This window comes from Hippopotamus amphibius, chromosome 12 (assembly GCF_030028045.1).
Source record: "Hippopotamus amphibius kiboko isolate mHipAmp2 chromosome 12, mHipAmp2.hap2, whole genome shotgun sequence".
NCBI lineage: Eukaryota > Metazoa > Chordata > Mammalia > Artiodactyla > Hippopotamidae > Hippopotamus > Hippopotamus amphibius.
Genome location: NC_080197.1, coordinates 33781210 through 33795961, shown reverse-complemented (window position 1 = coordinate 33795961; position 14752 = coordinate 33781210). Strand labels below are relative to the sequence as shown.

Here is a 14752-nt window from a genome sequence, read left to right as displayed (position 1 = left end):
CTTTATTGGCTGCATTGGGTCTTCGTTGCTGTGTGCGGGCTTTCTTTAGTTGCGGTGAGTGGGGACTACTCTTCGTTGTGGTGCGCGGGCTCCTCATTGCCGTGGCTTCTCTTGCTGCGGAGCACGGGCTCTAGGCACGTGGGCTTCAGTAGTTGCAGCACATGGGCTCAATAGTTGTGGCTCACGGGCTCTAAAGCACAGGCTCAGTAGTTGTGGCACACGGGCTCTAAAGCGCAGGCTCAGTAGTTGTGCTGCACGGGCTCTAAAGCACAGGCTCAGTAGTTGTGCTGCACGGGCTCTAAAGCACAGGCTCAGTAGTTGTGGCGCACGGGCTTAGCTGCTCCGTGGCATGTGGGATCTTCCTGGAGCAGGGATCGAACCCATGTCCCCTGCATTGGCAGGCAGATTCTCAACCACTGTGCCACCTAGGAAGCCCTCAAACTCTTTATTTTTTAACATTCTAAGAATCTGTTCAAATGCCTTCCTGCTCAGTAGAAACCAAATTTCCTCTGGAGGTAGGATAAGAAGTACAGAAACCTACACTTGTAATTACATACACTTCCACTTCAATTATTAACTTAAAGTAAAAACATTTTCTGGATTACACAATTCTCAGTAACTGCCACAATACTCTAATTCTCTAAAGGTTTGCATTAGGCTGTCTTAAATCTTATACATTTTATTCTTTACATCTTCATGCAAGTGTAAGATTTTTTTAAAAAAATCACATTACCTACTCCCTAGTAAAAAAGTCCAGTGTTTCTCAATGAAAGAGCAGATGTCTTCTTTCCACCGGAAATAGCCCTGACGCCCACTGCCTTCCAGGGACAAGTTGTACATCGCCAGCATGACCACCTGAAACATAAGCAGAACAGGCTGGGAGAAAAGCACGAACAGGGATGGTAAACTTCAGGGCGGACTGCTTGTTGTTTTATATTCTGAGTAGGAATAGAGCGGGGAAAGGAAGGATAATGTCTTGGAATATTTTCAGGACAGAATTTTACTTCCTTTTTTGCTTTCCACAGATGAGTATCACTGATCCCCTTAATCATGTGTACTTATTCCTCTCATGTTACATGTGCAAGGCTGGTGTGTGGCTGAACTGGTGATGAGTGACTACTGCCCTAAGCACCCCCCACCCGAGGCCCCCTCCAGCACTCAAAGGCAGCACTGAACACCATGTTAACCACGGGCATCACGAGGCCCCAGGGCCTGCTCCAGCTGGCGTTTCTGATGGACAGTGCTGACCTTTACTAAATATTCTGAGCATCACCCCTGCACATATACTTTTCTAAGCTCTTTAGAGGGCGAAATAAGAGACTCTCAGAATTTCAGAGCTGAAGATAACGTGAGGTACCATCTACTCTGGGTTTAGCCTTTCTCAGCCATGGAAGCCTTTCCTGAGATGAAATCAGCATAGACAAGGGACAGGGACCTGAAACACCTGGCTGCCCGGCCCATCCTCAGAGTGGGACACCCCCAGCTCCAGGAGGCTCTGCATCTGGTCCAACCTCCTATTTTACAGATAATGAATTCACAGCCCCAAATGGGGAAGTACTTTCCAGAAATATACATAACACATGCTCACTGTAAAAGACGTCACTAATACAGGAAAGGGCAAAGAAGGAGGTAAAAATCCTTTTGAACATCTTCAGTGACTGTCCTTTCAGATATTTCTCTTCGCATCTAAATGCAATTTTGTACTCATAAATGGACAAGAAAACATACCAGCTATTCAAAACCATGTTTTCAACCTAATAAAAATAATGATTAACTTTGGGCCAATGAAACTGAAAAGGGGACAGAGAATCTGAGGATCCTTCCATAATTCTTCTTTCCGTGAGGAGTAGCCCAAAGCTGTACGGAGTCTAACAGACTGCAGTTTCATCCTCCCCGACATCGATGTTCACAGCCTGAAATCCAGATGGCCCAACAGGGAGACCTACGACTACACCCTCACAGGGGCCTGGTGATTCTGATGCTGCTACCAACCGAGTCTCAACTTCCCCCATCCTTAAATCTGTAAAACTTGTGGACAGTATGCCAAACAATTAACCCCATGAAGAGACTTTTTGAATTCATCCACTTATTTTTGCATCGGGTCTGCATCAGCAAACAAACCTCTCCCTTTAAACAGTTATTGTTCATGGGAGTCGTGGATACAGGATTTCAGTTTGGGGAGATGAGCATGTCCTGGAGATGGATGGTGGTGATGGTTGCAAAACAATATGAATGTACTTAATGCCACTGAATTGCATGCTTAAGAATGGTTGAAATGGTAAGCTTTGTTACATGTATTTTACTATAATTTAAAAAAGCTACTGCTCAAGAAATACCTTAAGAAAATGATGGAATGAATTCTTCTGCCCACTGAGACTCCTAGTAACTTGGAAACGTATTCACTGTTAATCTCAGTGGTAGAGACATAACTGTGTTGTTTCATTTCCACTGCTATTTTTTTTGAAACATTTCATGACTTTAGAAAGTTAAAATTCACATATGTACTTGAAAATAATTTTTCCTATTAACGCCATATTTACTGAGCAAACTACAAATCCAATAAATGAAGGACATGGTTTTCCCCCCTCTCCTGGAATTTGTAATCTTAAAGAACGAATCCCAGTTGCGTTTTCTGCTCTCACACACCAGCGCAAGCTCATAGTAACAGGCGCGCCTTGGAGACTAGCACAGCCCCAAGGCCTTGCTCAGGCTGGCACAGCCCAGCGGGCACCCCCCAAGTATCTGCTGAAGAGCACCTGGAAAGATAATAAGCATGTCTAGGACAAGGATGTAAAAACTACCCTGTCCTTCCTGGTAGCTTCCCTACTTTTCAGACTGTTGTTCACAAATCACCAAGGAGAAGGAGGACACAGAAACAGTGGAAGAAATAGGCCTTTTAGTCACCTCTGTACTGCTGGTATTTGTAATATAAACAAGCATTTCTACTTCTTATTTTGAAAAATCAACAAAGTTTAAGATTTAAAACAGCAGAAAACCCATATTCCAATTGAAATATGACATTAATAGAGTCTATTCCAGACCAACAGATCTTCTTTTAGCTCTTGCACGAGAGAAAGAGACAGACAGACAGACACAGAGAGAAAAATGAAAGAGATGCAACTCGGGACTTCCCTGTTGGTGCAACTAGAAACACTGGTTAGTACTTTTCCAAGAACCAGCTGTGTCTGGTCCCAGTTTTCACTTCAACATCCCAGGATATTTATTATCTACCACCCATGTGTCTTTTGGAAGTGGAAAAATAATTTTCATGTGATGTTGGTCTAATTAAATGTGCAAATTGAGACAATATTCTGAGCGATATAATCAAAAGTCCTCTAGAATTCAGGAGGTTGGTCCCTGCAGGGGAGCTCTTACTCACTTGCTGCCATGTCAGCTTCAGCCTCTCATACTGCTCCTTGCCATCTTCTGAGCAATCGCAACAAGTAAACCTAAAAAAATTATCGCCCTTAAGGTAACTGAGCTGTTCCCTCAGCTGACCTAGGAGGAAAACAAAAAGGCACATCACAGGTGTATCTAGAACAGACCTAACCCAAAGGTTTAATCAATCTACCAGCCGTTTCCCAAGTTTCTCAGGCTACGTTTTTCCTTTCTTTCAGCCAACCCATGATGGCAGAGGCGGCGGGGCGGGGCGGGGGTGGGGTGGGGGTGGGGTGGATTATCCTTCTACCATCAAGTGCATGCCCACTAAGATCTGTGGTTCCCTGACTTTCAGAAGAAGACACCAGAAATGTAGGTAGGATTGTTCTTACTGGCTGTTCCAACCGTTAATTCCTGACTCCAACAGGTCTCCTCACATTCTTCCAAGAAATAGCTGAGCTCCCACTGTGCCACTGGGCTAGGAACCAGGAACACTACACTCAAGACAGATGTGGTGCCAGCTCTCGGAGGCTTACAGATGCTGGGAGGCCTACAGAGGAGTGAGTAGGAAATCACAGCAGCACAGAGGCTCTTTATCCTCACTGTTCATCACAACCACCCAGGAAGTTGTTTTAAACATGGCTGGGCCTATCCCATGCAAAATAAATCAACCTCTGGAAGCAGGGCATTTTCTGAACTTGCCCAGGTGATGCTGATGCTCTGGGAGACGTGGAAGCCCCTGGATGTGATGTAGGATATGATGGACACCATGGGTCAATGTGAGGGCACATAAAAGAAGTGCCCATCCACATGAGAAAAAGTAGAGTGGACGGGGGCCTGAAGGACGGCTAGAATTGGCAGGTGAAAAGAGGTGCTTGGGGGCGGGGGGACGGGGGAGTGTAGAGACACATGTTCCACAGAGGAAATTTACATGTGCTAAGTCCTAGGGATAAGAAAGAACCCCTTGTGGAGAAGGAAAAGCTCACCCTAACTGCAAAGCTGTTTCTGTAGGGGGATAGGAGGACACGAAGGAGAGAGGCCAGAGCAGTCAGCAGGGGCCCCAGCAGGCAGGGCATGTACAGTGCAGGCTGTGAGGATGGGAGAAAGCCCCCAAGGTACTCAGGCAGAACCCTGAGTCTACCAGCGAAGATAGCTCAAAAGCAAAAACCAGCTAATGTGTAGTCAATTTTAGGTTTGCTTTCTAAAAAACAATGTTAATTTATTAGTAGTAACTATGAATCTGAATAGTTGAATCCATCTTAAAAACATCTCCACATACCAGAAAATGACCCACTTCACAGTATACATACATAAATTTCTCTGACCTAGTTACAAATTCTATTACACAAAGTATTCCTCCAGCACATATGTCTTTACTAGTCTCCACCTAATGGAAACATCCTATTTTGGTAAGAGCCCTGATGCCTGGCAAAGCACCTTGTTGTGTGTGTGTATCTATTGCCAGCAGATCAAGGAGGTCAGCAAGTAGAAAACATGAATGGCCCTAGAAAAAGTCATAAAACACTTTTAATCTGCTAATTCCGACCTGTATCAGCACACTACAGCAGTTGTTTTCCATGTAAGTTAAATATTACCAGAGTTGTGTTTATGAGTCTGAACTTCAGCTCTACGCTGGGCCTAGAATTTGGCCCCACATCCACAATAATGTGATCTTCGTAGAAAAATGTGGCTAATTCTTCAAGTAACACAGAATTCCCAATTTTCTAATTTTTATTGGGTTACAATCAAGAATGCTAATTTTAAAACGTGATAGAGGTTGGCAGGGATATTTATTAGCACAAATGTCTCTATGTTTTATATGAATTTGCAGTTAATCAACTGAACTAATAATAAACATAAGAGTTATCTTTCTATTTGGGTCTATTTCACATTCATGTTTCTTTCACAGGTTAGAAAACAAACCTTCCCGCAGGAATTGACAAAGCAAAGGAAAGGAGATGCTCTTACTGGCAGGGATCCACTTCTGGCACTTGTCACAGAAGTAGGACAGCTGCTCCTCCATCCACGACACATCCCCTTCGTCACTGTTGAGGGAGTCCCCGCTCTGGTCGTGAGACAAGTCCACGGACACCTGGTCCTCCGATTCGACAATCAGCAGAGTCTCCCCCTCCACCTCCCCCTCCTCCAGCCCCTCTGAGGTGGATGTTCTCGTGGCTTCGTCGTCATGCCGACTGATCAAACTGCTCAGGTGGATGTTACTCTCCATTCCCTCCAGCTCAGAGGTTCAGCACTTTCAGGAACAATCCCAATCTCTGGATAACAAGCTTGAAGGGGCTCCTTGATGACCACACAAACAGAAACTCTCAGAAGACAGTCTGCCCACCTCCACTCAGACTCAAGGGGCTCTTAAAGCAATTATTTAAAATATATGATCCATTGTCCTTTTTCTGACCAAGTTTAAAAGGACAATGACAAAAAAAAAGACTGAAGATGTCAGTAAGCTGTTCTCCATCAACATGCATTCACACACTTAATGCTCTCTGTTCCATCAATATTCCACGTGCAATTCAAGTCACGTTTTTTGAGACCCTTTTGCCAACACCATCTTCTCTCTTTCTGCTTCAAGTTGCTCAGTCAGAAGAATCTGTTCTCCCAAAAGACGAATATTTTCTTTTTTCCGATTCTGCCTCTCAATGTCTCTGATGACTCCGTCACGAAGCCTCTAAAAATGTTAAGAAACAGATTTCAGTAAAACCCAGAACAGGTGGTTCCCATCCTTGCATCATTCAAATTCAAAAAAAAGCGTTACCAAAATACACTTAAAACTTTTAGATTCCAAGTACCCAATTACTATTTTAACTTTCTGTGTAAATGTACGTGTAATAAACCATCAAATTAACTGGGTGGGTGCAGACCTCTAACCATATTCTAAAAAATCCCATGTCATTTAATATAAAAATGGGAAATAATAATTAAGAAAGAAAAACTGCCACTATACTGAATTTTAAAAGTTTAGTTGACATATGATGCTTTAAAAATTTGATGAGGGACTTCCGGGGCGGTCCAGTGGTTAGGACTCCACTGCAAGGGGCATGGGTTCGATCCCTGGTCAGGGAACTAAGATCCTGCATACTGCATCCGGTCCAAAAAAAAAAAAACACAGTGAACTACATTCCTGTTAGCAACTGTCCTAGCTGAATAATAAACATCAAAGAAAGAAAATTACTAAAATTTGAACTATAAGAATGCAATAAAGAACCCAGCTTATGTTATATACAGAGAAAAAGTAAAAATTACATGGAATTACTATCAATTATATAATGGGGAGAGAAGAGGAAAAAAGAACGCTACCAGCAGAGGAAAAGATAAAGGCCCTTCAATGGTAGTTACTTTGATAAGCACTAAAGACAGAAAATTCCAGAATGTGGACCTGGCATCTAAGATGAGACTTTCTAAAGCATCAATCCAATTACTAATAACATTTTATAGTTTACAGACCATAAAATACTCTAATAACTTAACAGTAGCCTTGTGGGGCAGAAAAATGGTGGTGGGGCAAGGGGCCTGGGCATGGTGTTTTTAAATTAGTTACATCTATTTTAACAACTCACCCAGTACCTACTTGCTGGCCCTCCTCCAGGCCTAGGGCTTCAGTCCCCATTAAGGGTGAACTGGGAAATTTAAGAGTGGGACTGATAACCAAAAACCAACCGTCTTGAACCCTGCGCCCTTGGCAAGATCTCCAGGTGGAACTGGAGGCTCTCATTCCACTCCTCCCTCCCCAGCTCTTCCTGTCCTATGCGCCGCACATCAGGACACACCTACACACCCCACCCAAGCCCAGAAGCCCACACTGGCCACACCTGCTCTGAGGTCCTCCCCTCCATTCTCAGGGACTTTAGCACGTGGCTTGGGATCCTGTTCACCACCCATCATTTGCTAGCTTCCCCCAGGTTTCAAGGTCTGTGCCGACTGCCTCACACACCCTTCCTGTGACTTCCACTTGACTACCTTACTAACCACCGAGACCTCTTCACCATCACAACTCTAACACCTAGAACTCGGCTCCTCATGTAGTGCTCACTGCTGGTTTTCCTGGGTTCCTGTGCGGACTGAGGACGATGTATGTAGTGCTTAGTACAGTGCCTGGTATGTGGTAGACAGTCAGGAAACAATGGGGGACAACAGTCATTGTTTCATTTCTTGCTTCCTTGAACTTTCCAACACACCGACTGTGTCAAACATTCGTCCTCCTCTTTTCTGCTGCTGAGAAGTAAGCACCCCCCCGCCCCCCTAAAAAAGATAGTAAGACTGCAATGAATGATTAGATGTAAAACAAACACAAGGTATTCTGGTCAATCTTCACCTCTAACTTCCAAACACCTAAACCTCCCACTTCTCGCATTCTCTAACCGTGGGTCTCAACTCTAGCCGCATGTTAGAATCCCTGGGTCGCTTTTAAAATATACCTAAGCGGGATTCGCATCCCCAAGACATTCTGATTCAATCGGTTGGTCGGGCGCAGGGCCCAGGCTGTTACGTGGAACCATAGCCCCTGCAGCTGGAGGTCAGAAGCAAGCTTTCACCCAGCCCTACTCCATACTCGGAAAATCCCTGCTCACTGGCCTCAGAACTGCATCTCTACCCCACTTCTTAGAGGAGGAAGTCTCCTGCCTCTGTTCCAAAAGCTACCCCCTTAGAATCACCACTTCAACCCTAAATCTCTATAATCTCTTCCGCGCCGCGTTACCATTAATCATCCCATTCTCTCCCCTAAATTCTCCTATCATCACAGACTTCCTCTCCTCTGACTTCCAGAGTGTGAACACAGGACAAAGCCCTCACCTGCTACATCTCTGCACCCCGAGCACCCGGCGCCGTCCCACGCAGACCAGCCTGTTTACACTGACTCACCCAACTGCCTGCGTCCACCCGGGGGAGACCGGGCTCCACCGCACCCCACCCCCCGGCTGCCCCCGCTCGCGATCGGCCTTCCGTCCCACAAGCAGCTGCGCTTCCCCATCTCCGCTTCCCGACGCGCCCGGGGCAGAGTGTGGCGCACGGGGGCGCGACAGTAACGTCTGCCGACTGGAAAAGGGAAAAAAAAAGGGGCTGGGAGACACAGCAGGGCGGTCAGGCCCCTGAGCGATCAAGTCACAGATGTTTCCGGGCATGAAACTACCGAAAAGAGAAAATTTGGAGGCTGGGAACTCCATCGTTCCCAGGCTCTAGAGTCCACAGCAAACTGTCCCTTGGAAAGGAAAATCCCGCCGCACACGACGATCGCACCCCATTCCCGAAGGCGCGAGGCGGGCGCAGGGTCACCGGCGCTTCCACACCCGCGAGGGGCGCGCGGGTGCGGGCGGGGCCGTGCCCCGAGAACCGGGGACCCTGCCCCCACTTCGCGGACGCCCCAGCGCCGCACCCCCAGGAGGGGGTCCCCCGGCCTCGGAGGAGGGGGGCGGGAGGCAGGAAAGGCGAGGAGGAGGCGGCGCCACGCGGAGCGAAACCTTAGGCCCCAAGCCGCCGCCGCCGCCTCCGCGAGGGCCCGGAAGGCGAGCGCACGTGTCACCGACCTGCTGGTCCTGCCGCTGCTTCAGATGCACGCCCGCCACGGTGGCCGCCGTCAGCACCACCGAGAGGCCCAGCACCACCTTCGAGCGCCCCGACATCCCTGCACGGGCTGCCACGGCCTCGGCTCCTCGCGCCTCAGGCCGGGGCCGCCGCCGAGGGCGCGCTGCGGAGCGGGCCAGGCTCGACTCCTCGAGCGCAGAGCCCCAGCCGCGGCGAGGACCGCCCGCCGCCGTCAGGCGCGAGCAATCGAGAGTCGAGAGCCCAGCGGCGCTCGTGCTCCGCGAAAAGCGCGGCTTCGGGTAGGGCCTCGGGAGCCAAGGGATCCCCTCCCTGCCCTGCAGGCTGGCGGGTGAGACCTCTCTCGAGAGCCCAGGCCCAGAGCTGGCCCCGGCACCACCCAGGGCGGGGATCCAGGCGCCTGAGCCCTCTCCGTTCATCCCCTGCCCCCAGCGGCCGGAGGGTCCGGGGGGCCGGATGCGCGACCCGGTACCTCGCCGATCCTCTCCTGCGCGAGTCCCTTCGGAGCGCGGGGCTGCCTTGCCCAATGCCAGCCTCACCAAACGCAGCCCTCGCTGCCCCTTTGGTGGGGAGGTGCCAGCAGGAGATGGAGTTTTTCTCGTTAGACGTTGTAGACGCGGTCCCCTGCTTTCACCTTGACGCTGTGAGGTGGCGGGTCAGGGTCTGGTTTTTCTTGACATCAGAAAGCCTTCTGGCTACAGAGCAAGCTCTCTGGGCAGGGGCACCTCCCCACCTGCTGCTACAAAAGGCGTTGTCACCTTGTCGCCCAGGTAATCCCTGAGGCATCCCTTCCACCCCAGTTCCCTCCCTCAGAGGCCCGCATTACTGGGGACAGAAACCATCACGTGAAGCAGAGTGTGGAGAACCACCGCAGAAGATATATGCGAGGCGCTGTGCTTCCCGAGGAAAAGTATTGTCATCGTCATTCTTTCGCAGATTTCCCAAAGGACGAACGTCCTCCTGTGCAAACAACTGTGGACGCTGTTGATTTGGGCAGAGTCTTGTTAGCCTCGCCCCGGGGGCTTCTTCCACAGTGATCTCTGTAGCGCTTTGCTGTTCCAGCATCTGTTGTGCGAGTGTCAAGGGTTTGAGGTGAACGTTTCTCTTGAGAAATGTAATAAGATAAAAATAATTTTTAAAAAGGAAAATCTCTTTTCAAATGTCATTTTGTCTGCAGCATTTTTCTCAGCAGAGAAGGAAGTACCATTGTGTTTGGAGAATGGTGTCCCTGTGCTGACGTTGGAGGTAGAAGCAATTAAATTCAGGGTATATTTGGATGTGTCTCTAAGGAAAAAAAAAAACTATATTAGACTGCTTTTTACTTAGGGTAGGCTCCAGATATTTTTTTTCTAAGACAGCGAGCCTTAATAAAGTTGCATGTCTTTAGAATGTATGTCAGAGTGAGGTGGCCTTTTATTCTATTATGACTGATTTTTCAACTTGTCTTTTTGAAATGGATTGTTATTCTACCTTTTTAAAATCCCTTATGGGGAATTCCCTGGCTTCCCAGTGGTTAGGGCTCTGGTGTTTTCACTGCCGGTGACTGGGTTCAGTCCCTGGCCAGGAACTAAGATCCTGCAAGCTGCTGGTCGCCACCAAAAATAAAAAAAATCCCTTATGTTAACAGTGTCAAATTCAGAAATGGATTATCTGTTTAAATATTTATAAACCTAAGCAGGATATTTTCTGTGATTATTGCCATGTAAATTACAGGGTTGTGAAAGTGACTGCACATCATCAAACATTGAAACCAACTATTTTTTCATTAAAAAATTTCCATCTAGTCTGAGTGTATTTTTAAGTGTGTCCAGTGTGTTTGAATAAAGCAGTTTCTAAGACAGCTTTGAAGAGTTTCTACCAATGAATACATTTTCAAAGAGGGAAGTCCAGACTTGCCGATTGGCTCATTTTTTTTTTTCCAACAGACTTTGAATGTATCTGGAGCAGTGGACTCAAGGCAGCCCCCAGCCCTCAGGCAGCTCAACACCTGCAAGGAAGACAGACTGGTATCAAGTAATCACAATAAAAAAAGACAGGGAGACTGCTGATTGTTATCTGTCAGGTAGCAGTTCTTACCTTCTGCATGCTTGTGTCTCCAAATTCTTTTTTTTCTTTTTCTTTTTTTGCTGCCTGTGAGATCTTCGTTCCCTGACCAGGAATGGAACCCTTGCCCCCTGCAGTGGAAATGCTGTCTTAACCAGTGGACCATCAGGGAAGTCCTTCCTTCAAATTCTTATATTGAAATCATAACCCCCAAAGGGATGGTATTAGGAGCTGGGGCCTTTAGAAGGCAATTAGGTTTAGATGAGGTCATGAGGGTGGGACCCCCATGAGGGGGTTAGCATCCTTATAAGAAGAAAAAGAGACAACCCAGCAAACAGATGGCACCTGCAGACTAGGAAGAGGCCCTCAGTAGAACATGACCAGGCAGGCGCCCTGATCTCAGACTTCCCAGCCTCTGAAACTGTGAGAAATACGTTTCTGTTGTTTATGCCACCCAGTCTATGGTGTTTTTGTTTTAGCAGCCGGAGCTAAGACAGCAATTATCTGTTCCCCAAAGTTAAGTGTGGGTGTGGATCTACCGCTCCAGACTGAGCATCACCTGACACAGAAGAGTCAAGACCCAGTTCTCTGTAAGGACCTTCCAGCAGCTCCGCTCTGGGAGCCAGGTGCTGGCTTGTGTTGAGTTCCTCACTCCCTTCCTTTCTGTGGTAAATCACCACTAATGCCAAGTCAGTGGAGAGGTCCTGCTTAACCATTGCGGACTCCAGGTGAGAGGTGCTCCTGAAGTAATCACAGAAGTAAGTACAGGCATAGTTTCTACTATAAGGTGGAAGATTTAAAATTGAGGCCACCTTGCCCATAGGGAGGGTAAAAAACATCACTTCATAATATGCAAACACTTAGTGCCGAGACCAGCTCGGCGACTCGAGGTGAGTGACGGGTGCCGCAAGCTTGAAGAAGACACAGACACAGACTGAAGAGAAAAGTGGGACCGGGGGGCTCAAGACCTCTCGGATCAAGAGCCCTGCTGACTCATCCCAGGTTGCTTTTATTGAGTTCGTGGGCTAACATTCTCAGGTTACACTCATAAACAATCAAAGGCCTCACATGACTGAGGCAATTATCTTTGTTTACTTCCTGGGTCTGAGTTGAGCAGGTGTGGATTTGAGCTGGGGGTGGAGAGCAAAACAGCCCTGGGGGCAGGAGACCTCTCTCAGATATTGGGGGTCTGTGCCCCACCCGTGTTGGCCCCTCTGCGACTGTGCCTGTCTTAGGTTGTTCCTCCCTTGAGGAATCTTACCCGTCTCTGGCTAACCAGTCATCCTCCAGGGCCAAACACGGTGATATAAGGAAGGTTCTATGCACCACCCCTGTTGGCCCCTCTGCAGCTGTGCCTGTCTTAGGTTGTTCCTCCTCTGAGGAATCTTACCCGTCTTTGGCTAACCAGCCATCCCTCAGGACCAAACAGGGTGATATTAGTCTCCACGCCCCGCACCCTCAGCTCCTCCACTGCTCAAGCAGGACATTCTGAATCCCATCGCTCGGCCCACATACTTCAACATTTTCAAGGTTTTCGAAAAGGTTCCAGAATGTCTTCCCACAACTTAGCACATTCAGGCATCCTGCACATTTTATAAATTTATTTATTTATTTATTGGCTGCAGTGGGTCTTCATTGCTACACGCAGGGTTTCTCTAGTTGCGGAGAGCAGGGGCTACTCTTCATTGTGGTGCATGGGCTTCTCATTGTGGTAGCCTCTCCTACTGTGGAGCACGAGCTCCAGGCATGTGGGCTTCAGCAGCTGCGGCACACAGGCTCAACAGTTGTGGCTCATGGGCTCCAGAGCGCAGGCTCAATAGTTGTGGCCCATGGGCTTAGTTGCTCCGCAGCTATGTGGGATTTTCCTGGGTCAGGGATTGAACCCGTGTCCCCTGCATTGGCAGACGGATTCCCAACCACTGCGCCACCTAGGAAGTCCCACCATGCACATTTTAAAGCTGTTTATCCTTTGACCAGCATCTCTCCACTTCCCTCACCCTCCAGCCCCTAGCAACCACCATGCTACTCTCTGCTTTTGTGACTTCAATTTTTTTAGATTCCACATCTAAGTGAGAACATAGTGTCTTTTCTGTGTCCAACTTATTTCACTTAACATAATAAAATGTCCTCCAGGATTTCCTTCTTTTTTATGGCTGAATGATATCTCATTGTATACATATGCCACAACTTCTTTTTTTTTTTTTTTGGCTCTTTATTGGAATATAATTGCTTTACACTCTTGTACCAGTTTTTGAGGTACACCAAAGTGAATCAGCTGTATTTATACACATATCCCCATATCCCCTCCCTCCCACGACTCCCCCCCACCCTCCCCATCCTGGCCCTCTAAGGCATCACCCATCATAGAGTTGATCTCCCTTTGTTATACAGCAACTTCCCACCGGCTGTCTGTTTTACAGTTAGTAGTATATATATGTGCCACAACTTCTTTATCCATTCACCCATCAGTGGACACAGGTTGTTTCCATACCTTGGCTATTTTGAATAATGCTTAAATGAATGTGGGAGTGCAGATATCTCTTCGAGATCCTGCTTTCATTTCCTTTAGGTACATACCCAACAGCGGGATTGCTGGATGATATGGTAGTTCTATTTTTAATTTTTTTTTAAATTTTTTTGGCCACACCACACAGCTTTCAGGATCTTAGTTCCCCGACCATGGATTGAACCCTGGCCTTGGCAGTAAAAGCCCAGAATCCTAACCACTAGGCAACCAGCGAACTCCCTATTTTTAATTTTTTAGGAACTTCCATACTGTTTTCCATAGTGGCTGCATCAATTTACAGTCCCACCAACAGTGCACAAGGGTTCCCTTTTCTCCACACCCTCACTAACACTTGTTATCGCTTATCTTTTTTTTTTTTTGTGGCTGCGATGCTCAGCTTGCAGGGATCTTAGTTCCCCTACCAGAGATTGAACCTGGGCCCCCGGGAGTGAAAACGTGGAGTCCTAACCACTGGACTGCCAGGGAATTCCCTTATCTTTTTTGCTAATAGCCATTCTAACAGGTGTGAGGTGATATCTCATTGTGGTTTTGATTTGCATTTTCCTGGTGATTAGTGATGTTGAGCACCTTTTCACGTGCCTGTTGTCTATTTTAGTTATAAGATAAATAAATTCTGAGGGTCTAATGTACGCTATGGTGACTATAGTTAATAATACTTGTATACTGGAAATTTGCTAGGAGAGTAGATTTTAAGTATGCTCACCACACACAAAAAAGGTAAACTGTGTGAAGCAATGGACATGCTAATTACCTTGATTGTAGTAATCGTTTCACAATGTATAGGTAGGTCAAATCATCACACTGTACACCTTCAGTATATACAATTTTTAATTGTAAGTTATACTTCAGTAAAGTTGGGGGGAAAAGAAATTTTAGAAAAAAATTTAAAGGACTAAGAATAAAAATAAATTATATACACACACACACACACACAAAAGAGAGAGAAATGTGGTACTGATACCTGATACAACATAGATGAACATTGATATCTTAAACACATTTATGCTAAGTAAAAGAAGCTAGTCACAAAAGACCAAGTATTATATGATTCCACTTATATAAAATGTCCAGAATAGGCAAATCGATAAGAGACAGAAAGTAGATTACTGGTTGTCAAGGGCAGGGGGTGTTGGAAGGTGGAGAATGACTCCTAATGTTTCTTTTTGGGGTGATGAAAATGTTCTAGGATTAGATCATGGTGATGGGTTCACAACTCTGTAAATCTACTAAACCACTGAATTGTACACTTTA

The 14752-nt window shown here is 46.8% G+C and overlaps 2 protein-coding genes across 7 annotated transcripts in view; both read right to left on the bottom strand.

Annotated features, from left to right (window-relative positions):
• Positions 1–5605, bottom strand: part of KAT14 (lysine acetyltransferase 14) — a 62828-nt gene extending 57223 nt beyond the window's left edge. For all 6 annotated transcript variants that reach the window (XR_009048343.1, XM_057701178.1, XM_057701179.1 and 3 more), the window contains exons 1-3: positions 5347–5605; positions 3380–3498; positions 734–855 (exon numbers count right to left, since the gene is read on the bottom strand). Coding sequence is in view for 5 of the 6 variants with exons in the window: in XM_057701178.1 (XP_057557161.1) it covers positions 734–855; positions 3380–3498; positions 5347–5605 (500 nt within the window). In the remaining variant the exon portion in view is untranslated. The remainder of the gene's footprint in view (positions 1–733; positions 856–3379; positions 3499–5346) is intronic.
• Positions 5606–5911: 306 nt separating this feature from the next.
• Positions 5912–9112, bottom strand: LOC130832645 (protein PET117 homolog, mitochondrial). The gene is made up of 2 exons (XM_057701183.1): positions 8916–9112; positions 5912–6061 (listed from the first exon to the last, which is right to left on the bottom strand). Exons 1-2 carry the CDS (start codon positions 9009–9011, stop codon positions 5912–5914), a joined length of 246 nt encoding a protein of 81 aa, XP_057557166.1. The 5' UTR covers positions 9012–9112.
• Between the last annotated feature and the right edge of the window lie 5640 nt (positions 9113–14752).